This window comes from Pygoscelis adeliae, unplaced genomic scaffold, assembly GCF_000699105.1.
Source record: "Pygoscelis adeliae isolate BGI_AS28 unplaced genomic scaffold, ASM69910v1 Scaffold68, whole genome shotgun sequence".
NCBI lineage: Eukaryota > Metazoa > Chordata > Aves > Sphenisciformes > Spheniscidae > Pygoscelis > Pygoscelis adeliae.
The window spans coordinates 1,363,901-1,387,689 of NW_008825501.1; the positions used below are offsets into that span (position 1 = coordinate 1,363,901).

General features: G+C 36.9%; 1 protein-coding gene across 1 annotated transcript in view; it reads right to left on the reverse strand.

Annotated features, from left to right (window-relative positions):
* The window catches only part of PIK3C3 (phosphatidylinositol 3-kinase, catalytic subunit type 3), an 82,657-nt gene that overhangs the window by 36,968 nt on the left and 21,900 nt on the right, over positions 1–23,789 (reverse strand). The window contains exons 11-21 of the mRNA XM_009331537.1: positions 22,662–22,816; positions 20,755–20,842; positions 19,488–19,555; positions 16,334–16,439; positions 15,366–15,482; positions 14,055–14,186; positions 11,565–11,693; positions 11,155–11,224; positions 10,426–10,490; positions 7,548–7,632; positions 6,368–6,442 (exon numbers count right to left, since the gene is read on the reverse strand). Of these exons, the coding sequence (XP_009329812.1) occupies positions 6,368–6,442; positions 7,548–7,632; positions 10,426–10,490; positions 11,155–11,224; positions 11,565–11,693; positions 14,055–14,186; positions 15,366–15,482; positions 16,334–16,439; positions 19,488–19,555; positions 20,755–20,842; positions 22,662–22,816 (1,090 nt within the window). The remainder of the gene's footprint in view (positions 1–6,367; positions 6,443–7,547; positions 7,633–10,425; positions 10,491–11,154; positions 11,225–11,564; positions 11,694–14,054; positions 14,187–15,365; positions 15,483–16,333; positions 16,440–19,487; positions 19,556–20,754; positions 20,843–22,661; positions 22,817–23,789) is intronic.

Here is a 23,789-nt window from a genome sequence, read left to right on the forward strand (position 1 = left end):
AAAGCAAAGCAAGTTAGATGCAATTACTATAATAAAGTAAGTCTAGTCTGGTGGCAATTGTCTTAAGAGGTGAGAAAGCCTTAGAAATTATTCCAAACTTACCTGTTCCCACTTTTGGGAAGAGGGGAAAAAAAACCACAACCAACCAACACACAAAAACCCTGAAGCTCTGAATTTCAATACATTTTACGTAAACTGCAACTGCCACTACTATTTTAACCTGGTTCGTACAGAAGTACAATTTAGTGACTATTTTAACTGAATTCCTATTTAAATTTGAAGCAATAGGATAAAAACTCCTCTGATGAAAATGAGTGGATGGATGGATGGGATGGTTTCCTGGCTTTCCCAGAAAATTCTGATGCTACCATCAAAATTGCTCCTTTACTAACAGAGCACTGCCACGGTGAAAAAAAAATCAGAATGCCTAATTTATTGTCATCGTTTTCATCAGCTACATGTTATAACTTTTCTAAGACTACACAAAAATGGAAGAAAGCAGTATGAATTGTTAAGGACTTATTCAGGATACAGATTTTAAACTCGGTATGCAGCAACAGCTGGAGGTGAAGTTTATCATCATCATCCATATAATGGATAAGGGCCCAGCTTGTGCTAAGCGTTGTAATTTCCCCCCCCCTCACACCTCAAGCTGTCCATTCTCAAAATACACTCCATGCAGGCATATTACAATAAAAAAAGATGTCAGATATACATTGTTAAATGAGAAATACTGTTCAAGATACCGGTAAGAGAAAATGTTTTATAGCAGACCAACAGTAGGCATCACAGAAACTGGAGTTGCAGAGAGAAATCTAAAGGATAACAGTATGTGTTAGTTTTGTGGTTTTTGGGTTTGTGGTTTGTTGGGGTTTTTTTTTTTTTTTTTTTTTTTTTTTTTTTTTAAAGGATGTTCCTCTATCAAGACCAGTAACATTTAAAATGTATTTAAAAATTCCACTGCATTTTACATACTATAGTAGTTTGCAACATTAATAAATGTATTTATCAATGTACTTATCTAACTACTGATACAGAAGGAGGGTTTGAATCCTAGAGGTTTTTTCCATCAATTTTTGTCATCTTCAAACCTGCTTTGAAATAGATGGTTTTAACTGAAAAGCACTGAAAGTGCAAACACGTGGTGTCATCTCACATACGGAACTCTTCAGATCTTTGCTGTCTTACCCTGTCAACCCTTTCTAACTGAGACTGAAGAATAAATCAGATGTCAATTGGTGCACTTCACACTGAAGAGAGACCACAGCCTTACCTCTAAGCACTAAATGAGAAGACAGTCCAGTTCTTTCACCTGTCTACACATGATGCTAAAAGTAAATGTGGTTTTCAAGTTCTGAGCCCTCAGTCTTTGACCTGCCCTCAGATATTAATAACCTAATTTTATCCATGTAGCAATTCACTCCACTGCTACAGAGCAATTTCAGGTGTAGAGTTCAGATCAAAGTGTCTGTATTTAGGGAACCTATAATGGGAACTTGAATTTACATGTAGGTCCCTAAAGGTTATTGAAAGATTAAGCTGGCCAGTCAGTAGGGTGAGAATTAGTTGCTCAGACACACACATGCAGTGCTACTCAAAAATGCTATTTGAATGTCTCAGGATATCCTAAGAAAATCTACACATAGCCTGCAAATATGACAGGACTTTTATGAAACCTTTGTCTGTCCATAAAGCAAGTTGAAGTTATTAAGATATCTCAAATGGGAGAGGAGACTTCACTTGGCTATCATGGTCTATCAAAAAACTCTAATGATGACTGTACCGTCATAAGACTTTAAAAGGCTTAGCAAACATGAAAACATCCATATCTGGGTGTTACATCAGTAGCTAGATCCCAACTCTACAATCAAAAACAGAGAGCAGAACAAATGCAGAAGAAAGTATTTTCAAGGGAAGGTATGACTAATTGAAACATACTAGCATAACGCGTATTAAATGAAAGTTAACTGAACATGGTACATCTCGTATATCACAATCCAGCTCTTCCTTCCAAGGCAATAAAGGGCACATTAGCTGGTGAGTGAGATACTGGCATTAATATATACATCAGTCTGTAATAGAATAGAATATTTCAGTTGGAAGGGACCTACAACGATCAGCTAGTCCAACTGCCTGACCAATTCAGGGCTGACCAAAAGTTAAAGCATGTTGTTAAGGGCATTATCCAAATGCCTCAAACACTGACAGGCTTGGGGCATCGACCCCCTCTTCTAGGAAGCCTGTTCCAGTGTTTGACCACCCTCTCAGAAAAGAAACGCTTCCTAATGTCCAGTCTAAACCTCCCCTGTTGCAGCTCTGAACCATTCCCACGCATCCTGTCATTGGATACCAGGGAGAAGAGAGCAGCACCTCCCTCTCCACTTCCCCTGCTCAGGAAGCTGTGGAGAGCAATGAGGTCGCCCCTCAGCCTCCTTTTCTCCAAACTAGGCAAGCCCAAAGTCCTCAGCCGCTCCTCACAGGACACTCCTTGCAGCCCTTTCACCAGCTTCACCTCCTACAATGAGGTTCTGATATTAAAGCTGGGTATTCAGCTGCAAAACAGTGTCTTGTTATTTACAAGTCACAGTAATATCTGCTGTTACAGATTTGGAAACAAGAAATTAAAACATACAGCAATTGATAACATAGAAATATAGAATCATTTAGGTTGGAAAAGACCTCTGAGTTCATCGAGTCCAACCGTCAACCTAACACTGCCAAGTCCACCACTAGACTCAGCCACTTCCCTGGGCAGCCTGTTCCAATGCTTGACAACCCTTTCGGTGAAGAAATTTTTCCTCACATCCAATCTAAACCTCCCCTGGCGCAACTTGAGGCCATTTCCTCTTGTCCTTTCCCTTGTTACTTGGGAGAAGAGACCAACACCCACCTCGCTACAACCTCCTTTCAGGGAGTTGTGGAGCACAATAAGGTCTCCCCTGAGCCTCCTTTTCTCCAGGCTAAACAACCCCAGCTCCCTCAGCTGCTCCTCAGAAGACTTGTTCTCCAGACCCTTCACCAGCTTCGTTGCCCTTCTCTGGACACGCTCCAGCACCTCAGTGTCTTTCCTGTAGCAAGGGGTCCAAAACTGAACACAGTATTCGAGGTGTGGCCTCACCAGTGCCGAGTACAGGGGCACGATCACTTCCCTACTCCTGCTGGCCACACTATTTCTGATACTCGTCCAGATCATTGATAAAGATACTGAACAAGACCGGCCCCAAAACTGAGCCCTGGGGAACACCACTTGTGACCAGCCACCACTGGATTTAACTCCACAACTCTTTGGGCCCAGCCACCCAGCCAGTTTTTTTACCCAGCAAAGAGTACGCTTGTCCAAGCCATGAACATATTTCATCTCCAGAAGAAGTAGGAAGTTGAAAGTTCTCAGAGAAAATAAATATTCCTGTAACGCAATGCTGACTATATAATGTGACCTTCAGGTTACAAGCTAAGGCACATTTATGAAACTGATACAACTATTCTTGTAATTTTAACATTACTAATAGATGAGGAAGTTTTGACTGAAGGTTCCCTATATCTCTTTCCAAACAAACTTCTACAGCTGCCCTTGAAGTATAATGTACAGCATTTAAAAATTTAAAAATCCAGGTTTCTTAAGACTACTTAAAAAAAAAAAATCACCCTATTTCTAGAATTAGAGGCTTAAAACAGTCGTGAAAGACAGCAGAAATTATTTCACCCAGATAACAGACATTCTCATCCTATAGTAAAAAAAAAAAAAAACCAGAACCAAAACCCCAAAACATTTCTAACATTGAGTGGGAAACAATTTGGTTTTCTAAACTTCAGTATCTATTGCTTAAATATTAGGTTATACCATATCTATTATAAGCATAGACATCTGTATGTTAGAAGATGACACAACAATTCTATTGGAGGGAGTCCAACACAGATGTGGCTACATCCACCAAACTAAAAGGTAGAGCTGAAAAAGGTAACGATATACATTGCCATATAAATCCAAGAAAAGTATGTGAACCCACAAGCTGGTACTCAGCATTCTTTACCCTAATGGAAAGTTTCAATTCATTAAATATCATCAAGAAAGGATGCATATATGGTCATATAATTTTGAAGAAAGGTACTTATAGCTTCCATTCTTGAAGTTAGCTTTTTCCAACTTAAGTCTAAGGGATTCTCAGTACCAAGAAACAAGTCTTTGTAGCAAACCTTTGTTGTATTTGAAACATAAGAATTTCTCTTGATAGTTCAAAAAACCTCTCTCGGTATGTGACAGAGCATAGGTAGCAAATGAAAACAATTTCAGGCTCAGAATGTACCGTGGATGTGCGCTGCCCTCTGCTGTACTGCTTAAGTTCTTCCACTAAGCCAAACAGCCACTGTTACTTTTTAACATAGACAGGTAAGATACACTTTACCCCAAATCAAAACACTAAAATATTACTACTCTGAGCATGCAAGCAGTGCCTGCTATGTCTCTTTTACCCCAAATAACATTTTTTATTTACACGTTTCTCATTCAATAAACATTTCACTTTGTTATAAACACTTAACCACAACTCCTAACTCTTCATCACTATGTAATGAAGGTATTCAAGGCATCAGAACTCCTATGGGAAGTTGTAGTTCAAAAGTAAGCAAGCAAAAAAAAAACCCAAACAAAAACAACTCTAAAATTTTTTTCCCTTACAAGAAATGTTTTTGTTTGTTAAGACTTTGTGAAGTTCATGCATCTACATACGAACTCATTTTCAACGAAAACACCTAAATTTCCCTCCACCCTAAGGCATTGATTGTAATTGTTGAAGTAGCTTAGTTTTCAAATCTTTCATTTCCTCTAGTGGAGAAGTCTTCTATTTATTTAGAATCACTAGAATTATTCACTCTACCTGGTCTGTTATTAATCTCTACAGATGGTAACAAAAAATAACATTAAAGAAGTTAAAACAAGTTAGGAAGAATCAAAACGTGTATCTGCTATTTTGAACTTTCAAGATACACGGCTTTTGCTGTGAAGTAAAGGTTGTACTTGATTAAACAGTAACTTCTACTACTTTCTCTCCCCCAGATGTGAATTTGTAATGAGCAGAACAATAAAGAGTCTATTTCCTTCTTTGTTTTTAGAGAAGGCTAAAAAAAAAATAGATATATATAATCTCAACTGGAGCTGAATGGTCCAGACAGCTCGGTTAGGCTGATCATGAAAACTTGGATTTTTGCTGTACAGTGGTTTGGTTTCATCAAGAACACAGGACTCATGGGGAATAGAAAATGCTGAAGTGAATCCTGCTTTGACAGGTCTCATGTGACATTCCCACTTCTGGCACATATCATGTGAATTTCTTAGAAAAACACACAGACCTGGAAAGCTCACAGAACCATTTTGTTTAAAAGGAAGTCAAATCTGAGACAGAAATTTGCATGGACATCTCACTGAAGTGATCAAGATTATACCTAATTCCATATGACTACCAGTAGTACTTGTCTAAACAGCTACTGTATTTGGAATAGCAGACATAAAAAAAGAATTATTTGACAACTATTAAAATACAACTGGCATCCAATTAGTAGATCTCGAATTTCCTTTCTGATAGCATGTTAAAAAAGCTACTAAACAGGAATGTAATAATTTAATGAAAAACGAAATGGTTTGATAAAGAACAATTAGGATACTTGGGATTTAAGTCACTTTGCAAATATTTTTTAATGCATCCTTTTTTTCAGCTTTGGACCAAGAGTTCTGAAAAAAATACAACAAACATAATTATGATTTTAGCCAAGTTTAAGGTAACAGTGAAATGTTTCTTGGTCTTAGGTGAAGGCAGTCAAATTTTACCATATACTATGTCCATACTACTTTCAAAAAAGCAGCATCACTAAAGAAAATTCTTGCGTTTAACAAAAAAAAAAAAAAACAACTTACAGGTCCAGCTTTCACTGTAAAAAATGTGACGGTAGAACATGACTGTAAAATAAGCCAACCGAAAACTATATGAAACCCCCAGTGTTTATAGACATGTCTGTGTTTAGGTGGTTAGACTTCCATTACCTACAGATGTATAAATGGCTCTTAAACTGACATTAAAACCACATATCAGATACACATTATATCTTGCCTACTAATGTGTTTAGAGAGCAATTAATCTACTTGCTTTCTTATTCTTCAACTACCACTTCACACTACTGATAGTTTAAACCTAAACTTTGATTCACTGGATCAAATATTACCTTAGATGAGACAATATAACTTTACACTTAAAAATATAGTCTAACCTACAATACTCAGTGGGTTATACTCAAAGGGAAAATGAAGCAGAACAGTACCAACACATTAGAAATTAAACGACTGCTATTATAAAATTATACTGCTAAAAAGAATTACCTGTTTTTGTTAGCAAAAGATTATCCAGATGTCTATCTCCAACTCCAAGGATGTATGTAATTACACAGTAACCAGCTGTAACAAGTAAATTGTAAACATCAATATAAGTACCTTTCCTGGAGAGCAACAAGTTCCAAACAATTAACAACAGCATATGACATGATCTTAGTTCTTGTTCACATGTAATAAATACACCATAGAGACTCTGGGCAGGGGTCGGGCTGATGGAGAATAATCAAGATTATCACCCATATGAAGAACATCTGAAGTAATAAATTAAAACTCTGAAGTTTATTCACTACTGCCTAGATTTTCATTTCTTACTACATGATTATATGCCTAACACTAAAAGCCTAAATTCATTCAATATTGGGATTAAGATACTTCAAAGGAAGATGAAGTATTTCGAGCAAAATGAACATACACATTTTGAACTTAAGGTATTTTAGGACAACTGTAAACAAGCATTAGACATTGATATGAATCTGGATTTATACGTCAGCAGTATTTACAAGCTAAGCAGTAAGCCAGGCAGTGATAAATAAATTAGAACTAATGCAAACTGCTTTCATTCTTACTTTCACCCACTAACCAGTCTGAAGCAGTTCTAAAGACTGCACCATCAGAAAGGGGAAAGAAGATACTATGGAGCAACAACTGAATTCCTTTTTTTTGTAGAATGAAGTCGCTTTTAATTTAATGGGCAGAAAATGTGGTATTTTAACATTGCCATCAGTTTACTGAACAAGAACTACACTACCACTTTTTCTTGTCATCCAAATGGAACAAGCCTCACCCCCCAAAAAACCCAATGTTTTAAAAACAAATTAAAATTTTCTACCTCGAATACAGATTATTTATTATTATATAAATGCTTTACAACTCCCTGAATTATAAAGATCCCAACTCATGATGCAGAGGGGGCAAAGGTAAGATTATTGCTAGAAAGCAAAGATTATTTAACTTCTAGTCTCCTTTAAGGAGCACAAAAAGAGGGCTGAGGACAGGAATCGTGTATGACATGCCAGGCTCAAAACTATTCTTTTCACAAGGATTCTGACAGCAAGCACATGCATAGTGCCCCACCTGCAGCCATCTAAACTGAAACGTCTTAATATCTCATCTACCCTGTACTTTATACTTCAGATATGAAGTTACCAACTGTAAGACTCTAACTTACCACAGCTCTTAACATATGTGTCCATCACCTCTGCACTTATTCCATGAGGGCCAGTCTCACTAGGTGCATGTTTTCTGAAGAAGTTCTGGAGGGGAAGTCATCAACAAATTTAGTTCTACCACATGATCTGAAACAGGATCTTTAGAACTAGTAGAAAGAAAAGATTTAAATAAAGACCACAAATGGCTGTTATTACAATCTGTTAAACTAACAACCACTCCCCAAAACCCTAGTAAGATCTAATTTAATTTTATATCGCTTTATTTATTTTCTGTCTTAACCATCACATTCTTATACTCTAACAGATGTGAAGTTCAAATTGAAAAGCAGTTTTCTTTATTAACAGCTTCAGAAAATTAACAATGCATTGAAAAGTTACTAATTAATGAGTGCAAATACTTCCACAGGAAACTGTTTAGGCCAGATCAACAAAAGCTAAAACAGGATTAACAGCCCAGATTAGTAACTACATTTGGGACACACACTTTTACAAGGTTTATCATCATTATATGTCTCCTCAATATCCTCAATATGAGGAATATCCTCAATACAACCAACCGCTACTGAGTTAAATAGGAAAAATCTAAGTCATCAAATGGAAACTTCACATTTCCTGTGAAATGTGGACTGGGCCAAAACAGTCCTTCCCACCACTCAGAAAACTTTTTTTTCTTGATTGAGACAAAAGAGAAGTAAATTAAATCCAAGCCTAAGCACAAGTTTCTTCCAGTAAGCAAACACAAAGCTAAGCAAGCACTGTAAGAGGAGTTTTGTAGGCATGTGGATGACATAAGTGATGGGAATCTTAAATGAAGGGAATCTTAAAAAAAAAAAAAAAAAGGAGGTACTGAAGGAAGGTACCTGCAGGCTATTTAAGAAAGTTTTGCTTGAAAAGCCGTCCTGTTGTAACACGTATCAGAGTTTTAAGGCCTGGAGAAAGCTTTAACTATCTTTGCTTATAGAGGAACAAGCCCTTCCAAGATACGTTAAAAAAAGCTGACAGCGTAGAAAGATTCTGTTAAATGAAATCCCTAAGCAAAATGTGGAAGGAAATTTTTAACTGGTTAACAGGGTACTAGAGAGATCTAGTTTCAGTGCTGCAAAATTTTACATGCTGTATGTAAAAAAACCAAACGAACCACAAACCAAAAAACAAACAAACGCAAAAAAACCCAAACACAGAAACAGACTTCAGACCATCCAAACCCTGAACTGTAGAGTGTGGAACAGAAATACCTCCAAAACATGAACTGTAAATTCAAGACCGTTGATAGAAGGCAAGTAACACTCAAACATCAAAACACCTTTTCCTTCCTGCAGATCTGTATTACCAGCCAGTATTAGATTACTTGCTTTGTATCTTTTCAGAAGTGAAACATTTTAAAATGTTTATATACAGTGCCCATCTTTATTAAAACAGCTGTGACACCCAAAATCAATATTTAAAAAAAAGAATAAACCAAACTTTCACAACACCTAAAAACGTTCATTTCCTTGGCCTACAATGCCCAGCTATTTTATCATGCTTTGGCACAGGAAATCTGGGCTCTATAATGTATTTTGCCATTGATCTGTGAAGCAATCTTAAATCACATTCTTTTGGCATCTTGTCTATTTAGATATTAGCAATTCTTCACAGGAAGAATTGCTCCTTACGTCTGCACAGCAACTAGAACAGTGGGGCACCTATTTTAGATTGGAATATGATGTTATAAGTAATTGCAAAATGACAATTTCACAAGCATTTTTAAATATATTATTTTATAAAAACATGTAATGGACTAGAATATGAATAGTACATTTCCAAGATTACAAAGGATTGCCAAGAAAACACTTTATAAACTGTATGATTATTGAATGTATAGATGTAGCTTATCACAATCTTTACTGAATGGAAAGCTCAAAAAACTTATGCAATTTGATGCTGGTCATTGTCTGATTAATGGTAAGCATTTTCTATAAGTGATAAGCATTTGATATGCTTATTTGTCAAGCAAACGATAATGACAAATGATATGCATTTTTTAATCTCCGTATTTTTAATGTATGTAGTTTACAGTAGCTGGGAGCTATTAGCTTTGGCTCCCAGTTACTGAGCTATGAACAAATGCAAACTTCAGTATCAACTACAAAAAAGGGAAAAAAGGTACTGTGACAAAGTGAATCCCACATAAACATGCTGTGTTTTTATTAAAAAACTTATTAGCTATCTCATATGGCAATTTGGTATGTTTTTATCCAACCATATTATCTCAACCAGCTGAGCTCTGCTACCTAGCTTGTGTGCTGTGCTTGAAACTAGCATGAATTCTGCGTGCCACTATTCAAGCGTGTCCCTACTCAATTCCATGACAGTTACAGAAAGTTTGCTAAATAAGAAAAGTTAAAAAAAACCAAACCACACACAGTCTATACATAGACTATGGCAGGGTAACAGACTTCAGAAATCATATGAACACACTATTTAGTTGTTCCTTCAAAAAAAAAATCATTAAAACATACTTTGACAAGGTATCAAGCCAAAACTACTGAATGAATAACAGAAACACTTTAAAACAAAACAGTACAGAAAAGTGTCATGCATCTTCCATTCACCATTACAGCAAAGACAGAATTTCAGTATCATAACTAAATTACACTTTAATTATTTAAATGGTATTACTTTTAGGGCATGAGATACTCATGTGATGACTTAAGTACTTTTTTTTTTTTTAAAGCAAAACATCTGCTGTAGATACCCTTATGTTTCAAGCTGTCATTTGTCTTTTAACAACAGATAGAAAAATCAGTTGAGAGACTAAAGACTTCTGCATGAGATCTAAGCCTGCAGTTTATACTGTTTGATCAGAAGATAACTTAAAAATCCCCCATCACATACCTGTATGCTTTCCTCAGTAGCAAGAACTTCTGCAACTGGTACTGACTGAATAAACTGCATAAAGCCTGTGACAGAAGACAACCAAAAAAAAATCTCCAATGTATAGAACTTTCAAGCTACTCTATAATGCATGTTTATTAAAGGACAACACTAATACACACTTTCATTCGACTGCTTCTCACTGGCAAAAAAACATGTTTTGTTCCCATTTTCTGCCTTCAGCAGTTTTAAAACAACTTGTCATTAACACCAAATTACCTTGCAAAAGGTCTGTTGTTCCAAGTTTTCATGAGAAGAGAATGATAAATCAGTGGCATCCTAAATATTTATACCGAATGTATCTAAAAGCATAGCCAAGTTTTATTTTGTTTTGTCTTGTTTTTTTCCCCTCCATTTCATGCAAAGATCTATAAATAGGAGTGTTAAGTTATTTGTCCAGATGACACAGCAAGCTAGCAGCAAAGATAACACTACTAATTGTCACATACTCCAAAATCCAGACTGGGCTTCTTCTATGAAGATATTTGAGTCACCTGTGGAATACTGTGGTCACTCAGGTTGTTTACTTCCATGACTTACATTGCAACTAGGTTTTCTCACACATTTGAGCTCCTTTTTAGAATGCTGTATTAAGCAAAACATCTCTCATGAAAATAGTGTTGCAACAGTCTATGAACAGAAGAAGATTCCTCCCAACACTGTATTTTTAGGAAATAAAAATATTCATACCATGTTTTGTACTAGTTGCCAGCACTTTATAGGGTGTCAGCTTCAAATCCAGATTCTCTTTTCTTAACAGCTGGAAAAAAAAAAAAAAACACCACACAAAAAAGCAAAGATGAATGCAACAGAAAGGCAGCTTCTACTTCTAAAAGGAATGTGTATTGGACATAGGTCTCCACTGTTCTTCACTGAAATTAGTAATGAGTGAAAGCCTGTTCCTGTTTCCCAATTTTTGTTTGTTTTTTTTTAAATCTACACCAGATCATTGCTTCTATAAAGAAAAAAAGTCACCTAAGGTCTGAGAACCCTGGAATATATTAGCAATATAAGCTGTATTAACAGCTTTCGCCAGTCTTGCTCCCGACAAGGAGAATCAAGAACACAGAAGGACAAGGATGTGGATTAATAATTCTCACCTTATCCATGAGTGAAATAATCTGAAGAATAAGTTGATCTTGACGTAAATCATCACCATGCTTAAAAATTACAGGATATTTGCCTCCATCTTCTGTCTTGAAGAATAACTGAGCAGGCATTAAGGCACTCTGGAAAAGGAAACTTATTCTACTAAGCTGGTTAACAGCAATGTTCACATTAACATGTTGCTACCGTGGAGTTCTATAGTATAAATCCTTGTTTACTGCACTGTAAATTAGAAGTGAATTAAGCAAGTATCAGGTCACAGGATACAAGTACCAAATTCAGTTATAAAAAGGTTTACAATAGCCCTATTTGAATACCAACAGCACGGCTGTGAGCACCAGAAGTCTTTTCACGTTCCTTAAGTTTCGTAGAAAAGAATCAATTCTAAAGCTTCTAAAAGCAGTTACTCACTGTCTAGGACTCAACAGTTAGAACGTACTATTTCCACTTACCAAAAGTGTGATCTAGGCATGTTTTAAAAAAAAAAAATCTTAAGGCTTTCCTTCTTTTTCAGCAAGGAATATGAAGGATACATTCCTCCCACATCCCTCCCCCAGCAGCAGAAGAGGAAAGGACAAGAGGATTCCAATTTTGTTTGTATGCATGCAATTCCAATCAACATAGAAGCACTATGCAAAAGGTCACAACAAAACAAATTTAAACTGACCAGATCAAAAAGAGACACAATTATAGGATAAACATCAAAGAAATGCTAGGGGCAAGACATCTTAAACAATCAATTGCTTCTTTAATCTATTTAGTAAAAGCAAAAATGCCTTTTTACATTGTTGTTTGAGAAAGCCAATTTAATTGTTTGCAATTTCTCTGCATAAAATGGGTTGAAGGGGATCAATTACCTACATGAATGATTTAATCTATTGCAACTGACCAAGTCACTTCCCTCAAAACCAAAAAAAAAAATCAAGGATACAGAGTTTAATATTTGAGCAGTTACATTAGATTTTCACATGCAATGAATGTTTCAAAGTTATTAAGTTCCACAAATGAAGGAAAAATGACTCTTTAAATAGTCTTACAAAAGCTACCATGTGATGTCCAAGAGCACCAAAAATTAGTCATCCTTCCCTCTTTGGGTTTGTTTGGTTTTTATCCCATAGTACAGAATGAGAGATTAAATGGAAATCTATAACCTTTCAGAATCAGGAGGACAGAAACTATCTCTGATTTTGAAACCAGTTACATCTCATTTTTTGTCCTAAATTTTCTACATTGCTACAGAAGACCAATATTTAGAAGACTATCTGACTTGAGTTTGTCCTGATCAAGTTAAACTATTATTCTTGATAGGAAATATTTAGTTACTGTTCCAGCAGTCTTTTTGTCAACATTCTTCCCCCGACCCTTAAATCATTCATGCTAAGAGTTGACTCAAGTTTGCAAAACCTTGTTTTCATGACAAGATCTTTCCAATGATGCATCCAACATGAGGTACAAGAGCATAGAATTGAAGAAATGTACTTTTCAAACAGACTAACTGGTATATAAAGAACCAACCCAAAGCTGGGAAACCAAGAGATGGTATGGTAGAAAATGATGCAAAGATGTTCATCTCTGATTTTAAGTAAACATAAATTATACCACAGTCAACAAGCAGCCTGTCAAAGTTTGAAACTACTGGGTATAATAAATTTGTGACTTAGTAGAGATCATGGATCAACACGAGTTGCCACAGCAGCTTGAACATTTTTTACTTGGCAGAGAATGCCTCCTGGACATAGGCCTGACTGCTCAAGCTCACTTTGGTCATCTTAAAATTAGATCACAGTCACCTATGAGTTGAAAGTAAATTTATAAAAAAGGTCCTACATCACTGGACACAGGTAATAACTTACATTCCAGGCAATAACTTGCATTCCAAGTGGTATAGGAAGCAAAATAACCCCAGCTCTTTCAAGAGCACATTGACTGTTTATTAACTAGAATAAGGGCTGGCCATATGATCACAAGCAATTGCTACGGCTTGGTTTAAGGACTTACCAACCATAAGGATACAGGATATACCTGTCAGCCCACCGCAACTGTGTGAAATGGACCACCTTATTGCTTTCCAGTCTCTACCAGTTTAACAGTTTTATTTTGCAATTGAATAGACGGATACATCTAGCTGAGATGCAGCACACCTGACTTGATTTGTATGATTCTGAGCATAAGTGGTACTCCTGTTGAACACGGTCTTACTAAAGTTCAGAGAAATTCTGAACTCGGAAGCATGCCTTCAGCTTGGGGACTTCATAAACTTTATAAACTGTATCAGTCTTATAAAAGCTGCTTTAAAGTTTGCACATTAACTTGGAAAAAAAAGTTTCATAAAGGAAATAAAGAGTTGTTTAACCACTTTAAGAGCACATTACAGTTACATTTTGCCTCGACTATGTCAGCCCCTTTAAATCTTTCAACTGATGTTTAAACTTAGTGCTCATAAGATTTGTTTGTATTTCAGCTATTCAGAAGACCTCATTTACCTTGAAGAGTGTGGCTTTTTCAGGGATTATCCCTTTAATTTTCACCTGAGGTTCCAGAGGAAGTGGAATAAGTTCCATATCTGCTAAATTCATCTTTTCGTTATCTGCTAACAATGCCTGAAGCCTCTCATTCTAAAAGAATTAAAGAATAAAAACCTGTTTTAAAAAAAACATAACACACATACTAGGTATACATGAACAGTAAAAAAGTCTTTTAACAACGGATATATTATTAGTAAATATCCAATTTATTATATTCTTCACTCTTCCAAAGAATCACAGTTTCACTCTTAAAATCCAGTGAAATAAAAATTCTCCATTTGCAGTAATCTGAATAAGAAAGCAGATATTCCATCCAGTCTGAATATAGTCAAGCATTTTTATAAGTGCCAGGTATAGTAGTCTCACAAAACTTTATTTCTAAATTGCCTACACAAGTAGCAGGATGATTTATTTTCTATACCAGTATCAAATGTTAGTTCTGTTTCAGACACTTGATTCAAGTCTTCAGCTCTGATCCTTTAAATCCCTGAACTCAAGGAGATCCCACCAATGAACCAAATCGCCAACAGCTTGCATAGATCTGATTTCAGAGCTTGCTCTACATTCCTACATCTGTAGTTACCAGAAATACACTACTAGTCAGTTTTAGAGTTCCTTACGCCGGAAAAAATTATTACACTAAAAAAAATCCATGCTTAAAAAGTGTGTCAGAATACATGAATAGAAATTCCTTTGGCATACTTGCTTCCTCCTCATACTTGTCTGTCAAGTTCACTTGAAATATTTTAACTAAGGACAAAGCTTCTTAAAATGCACCTATGATAGAAATCCTTTTCCTCAACATGCAACAGATAACTTTCAGAGAATGCAAAGTTCTGCTAAACACACACCTTATATAAGAATAGTGTTGTTGCTCTTGGAGTAAATGAAACCTTGCTGCTAGTCAAATTTCGTTATCTATTCCGGCGTAATTCTCACATCACAATAACCTCTGCTCCCTTCCCACATCCCCCACAACTTGTTCACTGTTATATCATCAACTATTCAATTATTCCCATATCTTCCTTTTGCCAAAATATCCCAAGATTTTTCTCAAGGGCCTCTTCTCTTTTTCATCTACAACCTTTCAGAACACTTTTGAACTTTGACTTATCTAAACCTCTCCTAAGTTTGTTTAAAGATTGCTAAAATTATTACAGGACAGGCAGACATCTGTTATAAATCTCAGTGCTAAGAATTTTTAGTGAAAAGCTAACATTCCTATTTTCAAATTCTAGCCAGAGATAATTTTCCCAATCCTTTAGTTACCTTTTTCTTACGATTCCCACTTTCACGCTGCACTGCTTTCATTACATGAACCAGCCGATCTACAAATGTCTGCTGGGCTGCCAACAACGAACGCATAACTCTGACAGACTTATCACCCTAAATGAATTAAAAGAAAAAATTAGTTCTTTGTTCTGTAATTATTTTATCTAGAAATTATTCCTTTATTCTTAGACCTTTGGGCTTTTAAGAGGTAAGTGAATAAAGATCAATTTTCCGTCAATTTGAAAGGTATTTTCTGTAAAACACAATCAGAATCACTGTAGCTGGCAATCAATTATCTGACCTACCAGTGCACTTCAATTTGCATCAACAATTTCAGTGGTGAAGTCATGCATGACAAACCTATTCACACAGCCAAAATAAGTTAGTAAGGATAAGCACGTGGAATAGTCTTATGAAGCCTAAGAGTCAGATTTGAATAACATCCCTAAAATGGGAATTAATGTGAAGTGTGAGTTAACACTAAAATCAGAAAGACTCCACATCTGCTATAAATCAGAGACTGCAATTCACAAAAGTGGTTTTTTTTTGTTTTTGCCTTTTTTCCGCTGCTGCTCCAGCACCCTCTGCTGCTGATATACAGAACAGTACTGTGGATTCAGAAGACAGGTCTCTTGTCTCAATTTGCACTGCAAGGACAAGTGCTTCCAATAAAAAAACCCAGTAAATAAAATAGACTGATTACACAAGGCAGAAGATTTTAGAACCAGCATGTTACTAACAGGAACAAGAAATTAAACAGAGGAAAAAATCCTCAATACTTATTCTTTTCTTTTTCAGTAGTTTCTTTGGTTTACCACAAAGTCAAAATTCAAGCAGAAGTGGAAGATTTTTTTTTAAATTTCAATACATATGACATGAAAAACTGTCCTCCTTCTAGACACCTCTGCCTTTTTAAAGAACGGCTATCCCAGAACACTCTGTATTTCCTTACACAGAAGCATTACCTTCAGCAAAGCCTGACTAAATCTTCTCATCACATTTAAGTACATTTCGTGAGTCTTTGGGTCCCTCTGCTGAGTGTCTTGGTCTTCACACTCCACTATTACATACCTGCAGCATAAAAACAACCCAAGTTATGCTGTACTCTGGTGCTATACGCAATTTGAGTGAAATACAGCAACCCTGTATTATAGGCCTGGAACTAAAAATAAAGTTGATCTTTGAATGAGATATCAACCAACTGATGAAATCTTCAAATTTGCATAGTCAAATTCCCACTTGGATCAGGAGCGTCTATCAAAGTTTCTGAGGTCTTTCACTTACAGTGAAGCGGCATCACTCAAACAGGACAAGTCAGAAGTCCAAATCATATGAACACTCCAACCAAACAGTACATGTGGGAGGAGCGGGCATTCCACTGTGCTACTACCCTCTGCACAATGCAGTGGCTGCAAACTTGCTATTCAATTATACCTGCAAAAACAAAAATCTCCCCCCACCTGTTCCCTATTTTATCATTAGCAATGGTGGAAGAGACAGTATTGGTCCTGAAGCAGCTCTGCAAAGCCTACATTCCAAAATAAGTTTTCATTTCTAAAATTATGATTCGAGTGCAAGATTTAAACAGTACAATTTGGAACAGTTATACCAAAAATCTAATCTGTTACGTTAAGCAGTTGTTTGGAAAGCTTTTGTGGTTATTTATATTCACAGCACTGACAAGCAAAAAGCAGCTACACACAAAAGGTCGTCTTTCTGTTGACTGATATATCTCCTAGTATTACCTAGTAAAAACATATAACCCCACTATTAAAAGGAGGAAGAAATTAGCAAGTCAGTCGATTTTCAAACACTGCATTTGAATTCAAAAGTGATTCCACACATTCAAACACGCTTGGACTTTACATTGACAGCTAGAATTACCCGTTCCTTATGCACTTGTGCAGAACCTCTTTGCAACTGAATGATTATGGTACAAGATTAGAGGTCTGTCATTTGCAGCTGAACAGATTTGACTAGTCTTACTCATAAATACTCATTATATACATTAAAATAAGGCATATGTAACTTATTCCATGAGTATTACCTCAACGAAATCTAAAACTAGAGATTACTTCTAGAACTTTGCAAATATATTGTTCTACACTGTTCCCTCACTAAAGTGACAAAAATAGATTGCAGTAATATGTGGATAAAAATAAGCCTGTATTTACAAAGTCTGTGCCCCAAAACTTCAAGGGAAACAGAAAGTAATGAATTGAAACATGCCATTTTCATCTTCATTTGTTAAAAAGCCCTAGACAGTTTCTCAAAGTTATCTTGAAGCAAGCAGTAAGAGTAACGCTTAATACTTGGGATAGGTGTCTCATATGTCTGAAGAGAGGAAAAAAGCAGTAGCACTGACTTCTGTAGCCACTGTTAAAGTATAAGGATAGGACAGCTTTACAATGACAGGTAACCGAGCAGGGAGGTTTGATTTTCAAGGGTTATTGTACTTTTTCCATTGATTATTTTAGGTGCATGCTGTGTCTGGATAGTTGAAACGAGCAATTGATCAGCAGCCAAGAGGATTTATGGCTACATCAGGTCAAACAGTGGCTGCAACATTTGTATTTTGTCACTGAGAAATTGAGATGTCTGGAAAGAAAACAAAGAATAAATTGACTGGGTTTTTCTGTTTGGGTTTTTTTTCTTTCCCCACCCCCCCAAGTCATAAGACAAAAAACTTCAGAGTTCTGGGTGCTCTGAACTTTCTGTAGACTGAATGTCTGAGATGTTGCCAAAATGTAAGTGCACAGTTTCTATCAATGTGATAGAAATAAGCTAACCTACTAAGACTTATCTTAAATGAAGAATATTTGATTAGGTCAAGCATTTGGCTTCTACCCACATCAATTAGGCCTGCAATTATTTTAATCATTTAAATTTAATAGCATTTTTTTCTGAAGCCAAACATTATCTTTGGCCACTGCAATAGAAGTATGTACACTAAGGAACTGTAGTTAAGTCATGCACTTATATATTTTAAAATTAAGCTACTGAAAAAGCAATGAAATAATAAAACTTAAAAAGACATTTACAAATGGAGTCACTCTCAGGGTAGGTTAGGATCCTTTTAAGAATTTTATAAGAACAGTTTAGTAGGCTGACATCACATATCACACTCTGTTCCTAATTCACAGCTAATCTGTGGTTAACATTCATAGCACATTAACATATGATAGTGTGTATTAGTTTTTTTAATTCTTAGATACATTTACAAAGGATACAAATGAGAATCATTTGACTTAAGGTTAGCCGTGTAAAAGGCACCTAAGCTCTCTCTTTTTACTTGTATGTACACACATTAATAGCTGTATGTGTTGTGTATATGCATATACATATCAACATAAACACATATACACACACACTTTCACAGAGTACAGTTCTATTCACCTCAGCTTTCTTCAAATCAGATAATTCTATCTGCAAATGCTTACTCAGAAGGCATGCAGATGACTAGTTTAGGCATCTAATTTAATTCTTAAGCCACTGAAGTGAGACAAGATCCTTAGCTGAGTAATCTTACCTCGCCACTATCTAGATGAACTATTCGCAACTAAAGTTCCCCCTTAAGAAAGCACACATCTGCAGTGACATTTTGTTTGTGCTCGTAGCATAACCACAAACGGAATCTAAAAAATAATCAGGTTAGCACAAAAAAATTAGTGCTTTATGAACCTTCATAAAGTACACTGATTAATACAAAAGTGCATAACCTTAATATTCTAGCCAACACTGTCAAAAACTAGAAACACAAACCAAACAGAAAAGCAGAGCAGAAGATGAACTTTATCTCCTTCCCACCACACCATCCTAAACAAATTGAATGACAACTTATAAACTATAGTTAGGCTTTTTTTTTTTTTAACACTGCACTTAACGCCCTACAAATCACCTTTGTCTAACAGTAAAGCACATTTGTGCATTTTAAAAACCAGCACCCTCCTTTTACTAATTATTCTGTTCAAAGGCACATGGTTTTAAATCTACTACTTCATCCTGACAGAAATTGAGATTCTCAAGACAGGTCATCTTTTGCTGTGCATCCTTCTGGGCATTATAGCTTTGATTTCAATTAGACATTAACACAGTATGAATAAATAGTTTCTAACATACCAGTATAAGTAGTTTGCCAACGTGGAATTTTTGCATGCTCGTGAAATCAAGAAGGTGCAAAGGTCTTGCTGGAAGGGATTTAAGAAAAGTAAAATTAAGTTATAAAGAAGTCTAAGCACTTAAGAGAGTGATGAAGTTAAGGAAAAACCCAAAATAATTGCAGGAGTTTTGAGAGATACATTCCCTTCTAAAATGTGAATCCAGTCCAACCTAATATTTAAATCATATTAGTTTTAATATTACTCCAAAACCAGCAGCAACACTGCAAGTAAAAAAAGGTCTGCTACTACAGTAATATATTTACCGACATGTCAAAAAGTACATGATGTTCTCCAACAATAAGTCTTTAATGTAAAGTTTCTATTTACAACATATTAAACTTTCCTCCTATGCAATTATCCCTCACTATGAGTCAACCCTGAAAGGGATTTACTACCCTGTTCTGCATCCAGAAGATCTAAAACTCATTAAGATGTTCTACATTTTAACATTAAAAAAAAAAATCTGTAGAGGATACACAACATTTAGCTGCTTTTTTAAGGTTTAATATTCCAACTATCAAGAAATCTGTGTATCTTTACTGATATGCTCAGTTAGAGGCTTATTATCTATGCTGTACTGAGACCCAAAAAGGAAGATTTGCAACAGGGAATGGATCTTTAGTTCAAAGACCAATTAACTGCACATCAGATTAAAATCAGGTTCCCTCAAACTCTCTTTATCTTTTATCTTTCCCTCCCTCCAGTCCTATTTTTGTTACTCTTCTACTTGTGGTATAAATTGAGTATAATCCTTGGCATATCTAAATCAACACAGCGTCTTACTTAGGTCCAAAAAGATGACACCCACGCCAAAGAATACAGCTACAGGAAGAACAGACTGCAGAGATTAAAACTTTTGGATAACTGTTTTCCATTAAAAAACCTGCTTTAAAACACCTCAAACACATGCAATTGTCAGTATCTATCAGCATGCAACAGCCTTTGCAGTTTTCTCATTTAAACAGAGTACTTGAATTTTATGAAGAATTCAATGCCCAGTCCCCCAGTTTTGGATAGTGTAACCACGTACATAAATAGATGGCCTATAAAAAAAAAATTCAGTTAAGCTATTGCTATTTTCTTCACATTGAGTTTGTTAAGCACTTTAAGTATTCAGCAAGATACAGTAGAAAGATTCAAATATTCACAAACAAAAACTAAAAACGGTTCTAGGTCACTAAAAAAGCCTCACGTATCAAAAATACAAGGTAAAGCATTTGACTTACGTCAAGGTTTTCATTGTCTGCAAGCTCCTTTGTCTTAGAAGTAAGAGGTGGTGAGGAAACAGGTGGAATAGGACTCATGATCTGGGAACTACATAAAGGAAAGCATGTAATCGGCATGATTCAAAGTTCTTTCTTGGGGGGCAGGGGGCATGCATGGAAATAGCAATGCATTTCACTGCCACAGCATAGTAAATTCAGAAATCTGGAAGAGAAGTATCTTTGAAGATAGTATCTTCTTGTGGTTTAACCCAGCAGGCAGCTAAACACCACGTGGCCGTTCGCTCACTGCCCCCCGCAGTGGGATGGGGGTGAGAATTGGGGGAAAAGAAGAACAAAAGTAAAATTTGTGGGTTGAGATAAAGACAGTTTAACAGGACAGAAAAGGAAGAGAAAATAATAATAATAATAAATATAAATATACAAAATAAGTGATGCCCAATGCAATTGCTCACCACCCACCGATTGAGGCCCAGCCAGATCCCAAGCAGCGGTCACTGCCCCCTGGCCAACTCCTCCCAGTTTATATACTGAGCATGACGTCCCATGGTATGGAATGTCCCTTCGGCCAGTTTGGGTCAGCTGTCCTGGCTGTGCCCCCTCCCAGCTTCTTGCTGGCAGGGCATGGGAAGCTGAAAAGTCCTTGACTAGTATAAGCCCTACTTAGCAACAACTAAAACGTTAGTGCGTTATCAACATTATTCTCCTACTAAATCCAGAACACAGCACTGTACCAGCTACTAGGAAGAAAATTAACTCTATCCCAGCCAAAACCAGGACATCTCTCAACCCTGTTTCCAAACAAAATGCATGAACAGCAACTTTGACAGCTGCAGTTCCCGAAAGTGGCAAAAATCTACGCCTGCTTAGCTACACAGTTTATGGCTGTGAAAGACGTTCACTTACATCAAACTTAGCATTTTGTTTCATCTTCCATAAAAAAATAAAGCAGACATAGATGGGAATTCAGCAAATGCACATTTTCAGGATAAGCTTTAGTAGTACGTTCTTAAGATGAAATTGCTAATACACAACACCTGCAATCACTTGTCTCTGGAATGCAACTACACATAACAGAGGAGACAAATCCAATGCTTGCAAAGCAAAATCATCAGACAGTAAATTTACCTGGAAGGAAGTAATCAAACAGCTCTACTAATGTCTAAGTGTCATTGCAGCCTTAAAATACACCATACATCCCAGGACACCCACTCTACAGCTTAGCAGCAAGATCAATGAAAAGCAGTATTCTTGTAATATGAAAAGTATACCCTAGTGACACAAGTGATTAGACATTGAAGGTTAAGACTAAAAATCCTGGAAACGCGTATTAAATATTCACAGGACACTTCAGTTAACCGAGTTTGTTTGCACCCTGCTTAATACTGTATTAATTAGATATTTCAACCTTTCTTTTGGATTCCTGCAAGAATAAAAAGTGTGCTCCCCCAGCTCTTTTACATTCACAGGACTCTCCCTACACCTTCTTTTGCAGGAGCAGGAAGAAACTTCTTTCCATTTCAGACCCATCGGACTTTTAGATCCACATTCTTTGATGAAAGTGGGAAGCCGTGCCTCATACAACAACTTTATTGAAGACACCCTAACTTTTGCAAGGACAGAAGGAAGCAATGCCAGTGTTTTTCCTGTTCTCCAGGAGTTGTGGCCTTTGACCTTGCTGTATGAAAGGAAGACAACTTCGAGATTAAGAATGTTTGCTCTGTAAACTATCTGTAGTCAGGAAATAACCCCTAAGTTTTCATGAAACGTCATTTTTTTTCCTTCACATCATTGCTTCAGATTATAAAATAGGATGTTGAATATGCAATGGTCCCTAAAAAGGAGAAAGAGTTTGAGAGCTTACAATGTTACGTGTTTCTGCTTTTCTGCTGGAAATATAAGCTTCTTACCTGTCTATTTCTGCACCATTACTCCCAGATGTTGTCATGCTTTCTGACATCGAACCTTGACTGTCCCTCTTGCTAGGTTCCAGTCCATTCTTTATGTCATCGAAGTTTTCATATTTCAATGCCTGGACTAACTGTAGCAGGTACATCAGCAAATCCTCATGGAGGAAAAAGAGAAAATTAATTGAGGGCGTCAGTCAAAGCTGACTAGGACTCCACATGTTTTCAAAACTCTAATTTACAGAAAAACTTAGTCAGGATTTAGTGACCTTTAAAGAAATGGAAATTGGGAGCTCCCTAGCAAGCAATTACTACATCGAAGTTATCTTCAGTTAAGCTGCCGTACTTGCTTCTAGAATCCACAAAATAAACCTTTCCGTTTGTGGCTCCCAAGAAGAAAACTCAAGCATAAAATCTGGACCATGGTACCAGGAATTCAGATTCTCTCCTCTCTTATGCACTATCTTGGGGGTTGAGTGGGATTGAGTGCACCCTCAGTAAGTTTGCAGACGACACCAAGTTGAGCGGGAGTGTTGATCTGCTCGAGGGTCGGAAGGCTCTGCAGAGGGACCTGGACAGGCTGGATCGATGGGCCGAGGCCAACTGTATGAGATTCAACAAGGCCAAGTGCCGGGTCCTGCACTTTGGCCACAACAACCCCATGCAGCGCTACAGGCTTGGGGAAGAGTGGCTGGAAAGCTGCCCGGCAGAAAAGGACCTGGGGGTGCTGGTTGACAGCCGGCTGAACATGAGCCAGCAGTGTGCCCAGGTGGCCAAGAAGGCCAACGGCATCCTGGCCTGTATCAGAAATAGTGTGGCCAGCAGGAGCAGGGAAGTGATTGTGCCCCTGTACTCGGCACTGGTGAGGCCACACCTCGAATACTGTGTTCAGTTTTGGGCCCCTCACTACAAGAAGGACATTGAGGTGCTGAAGCGTGTCCAGAGAAGGACAACGAGGCTGGTGAGGGGTCTGGAGAACAAGTCTTATGAGGAGCGGCTGAGGGAGCTGGGGTTGTTTAGCCTTGGAGAAAAGGAGGCTCAGGGGAGACCTCATCGCTCTCTACAACTACCTGAAAGGAGGCTGTAGCAAGGTGGGTGTCGGTCTCTTCTCCCAAGTAACTAGCGATAGGA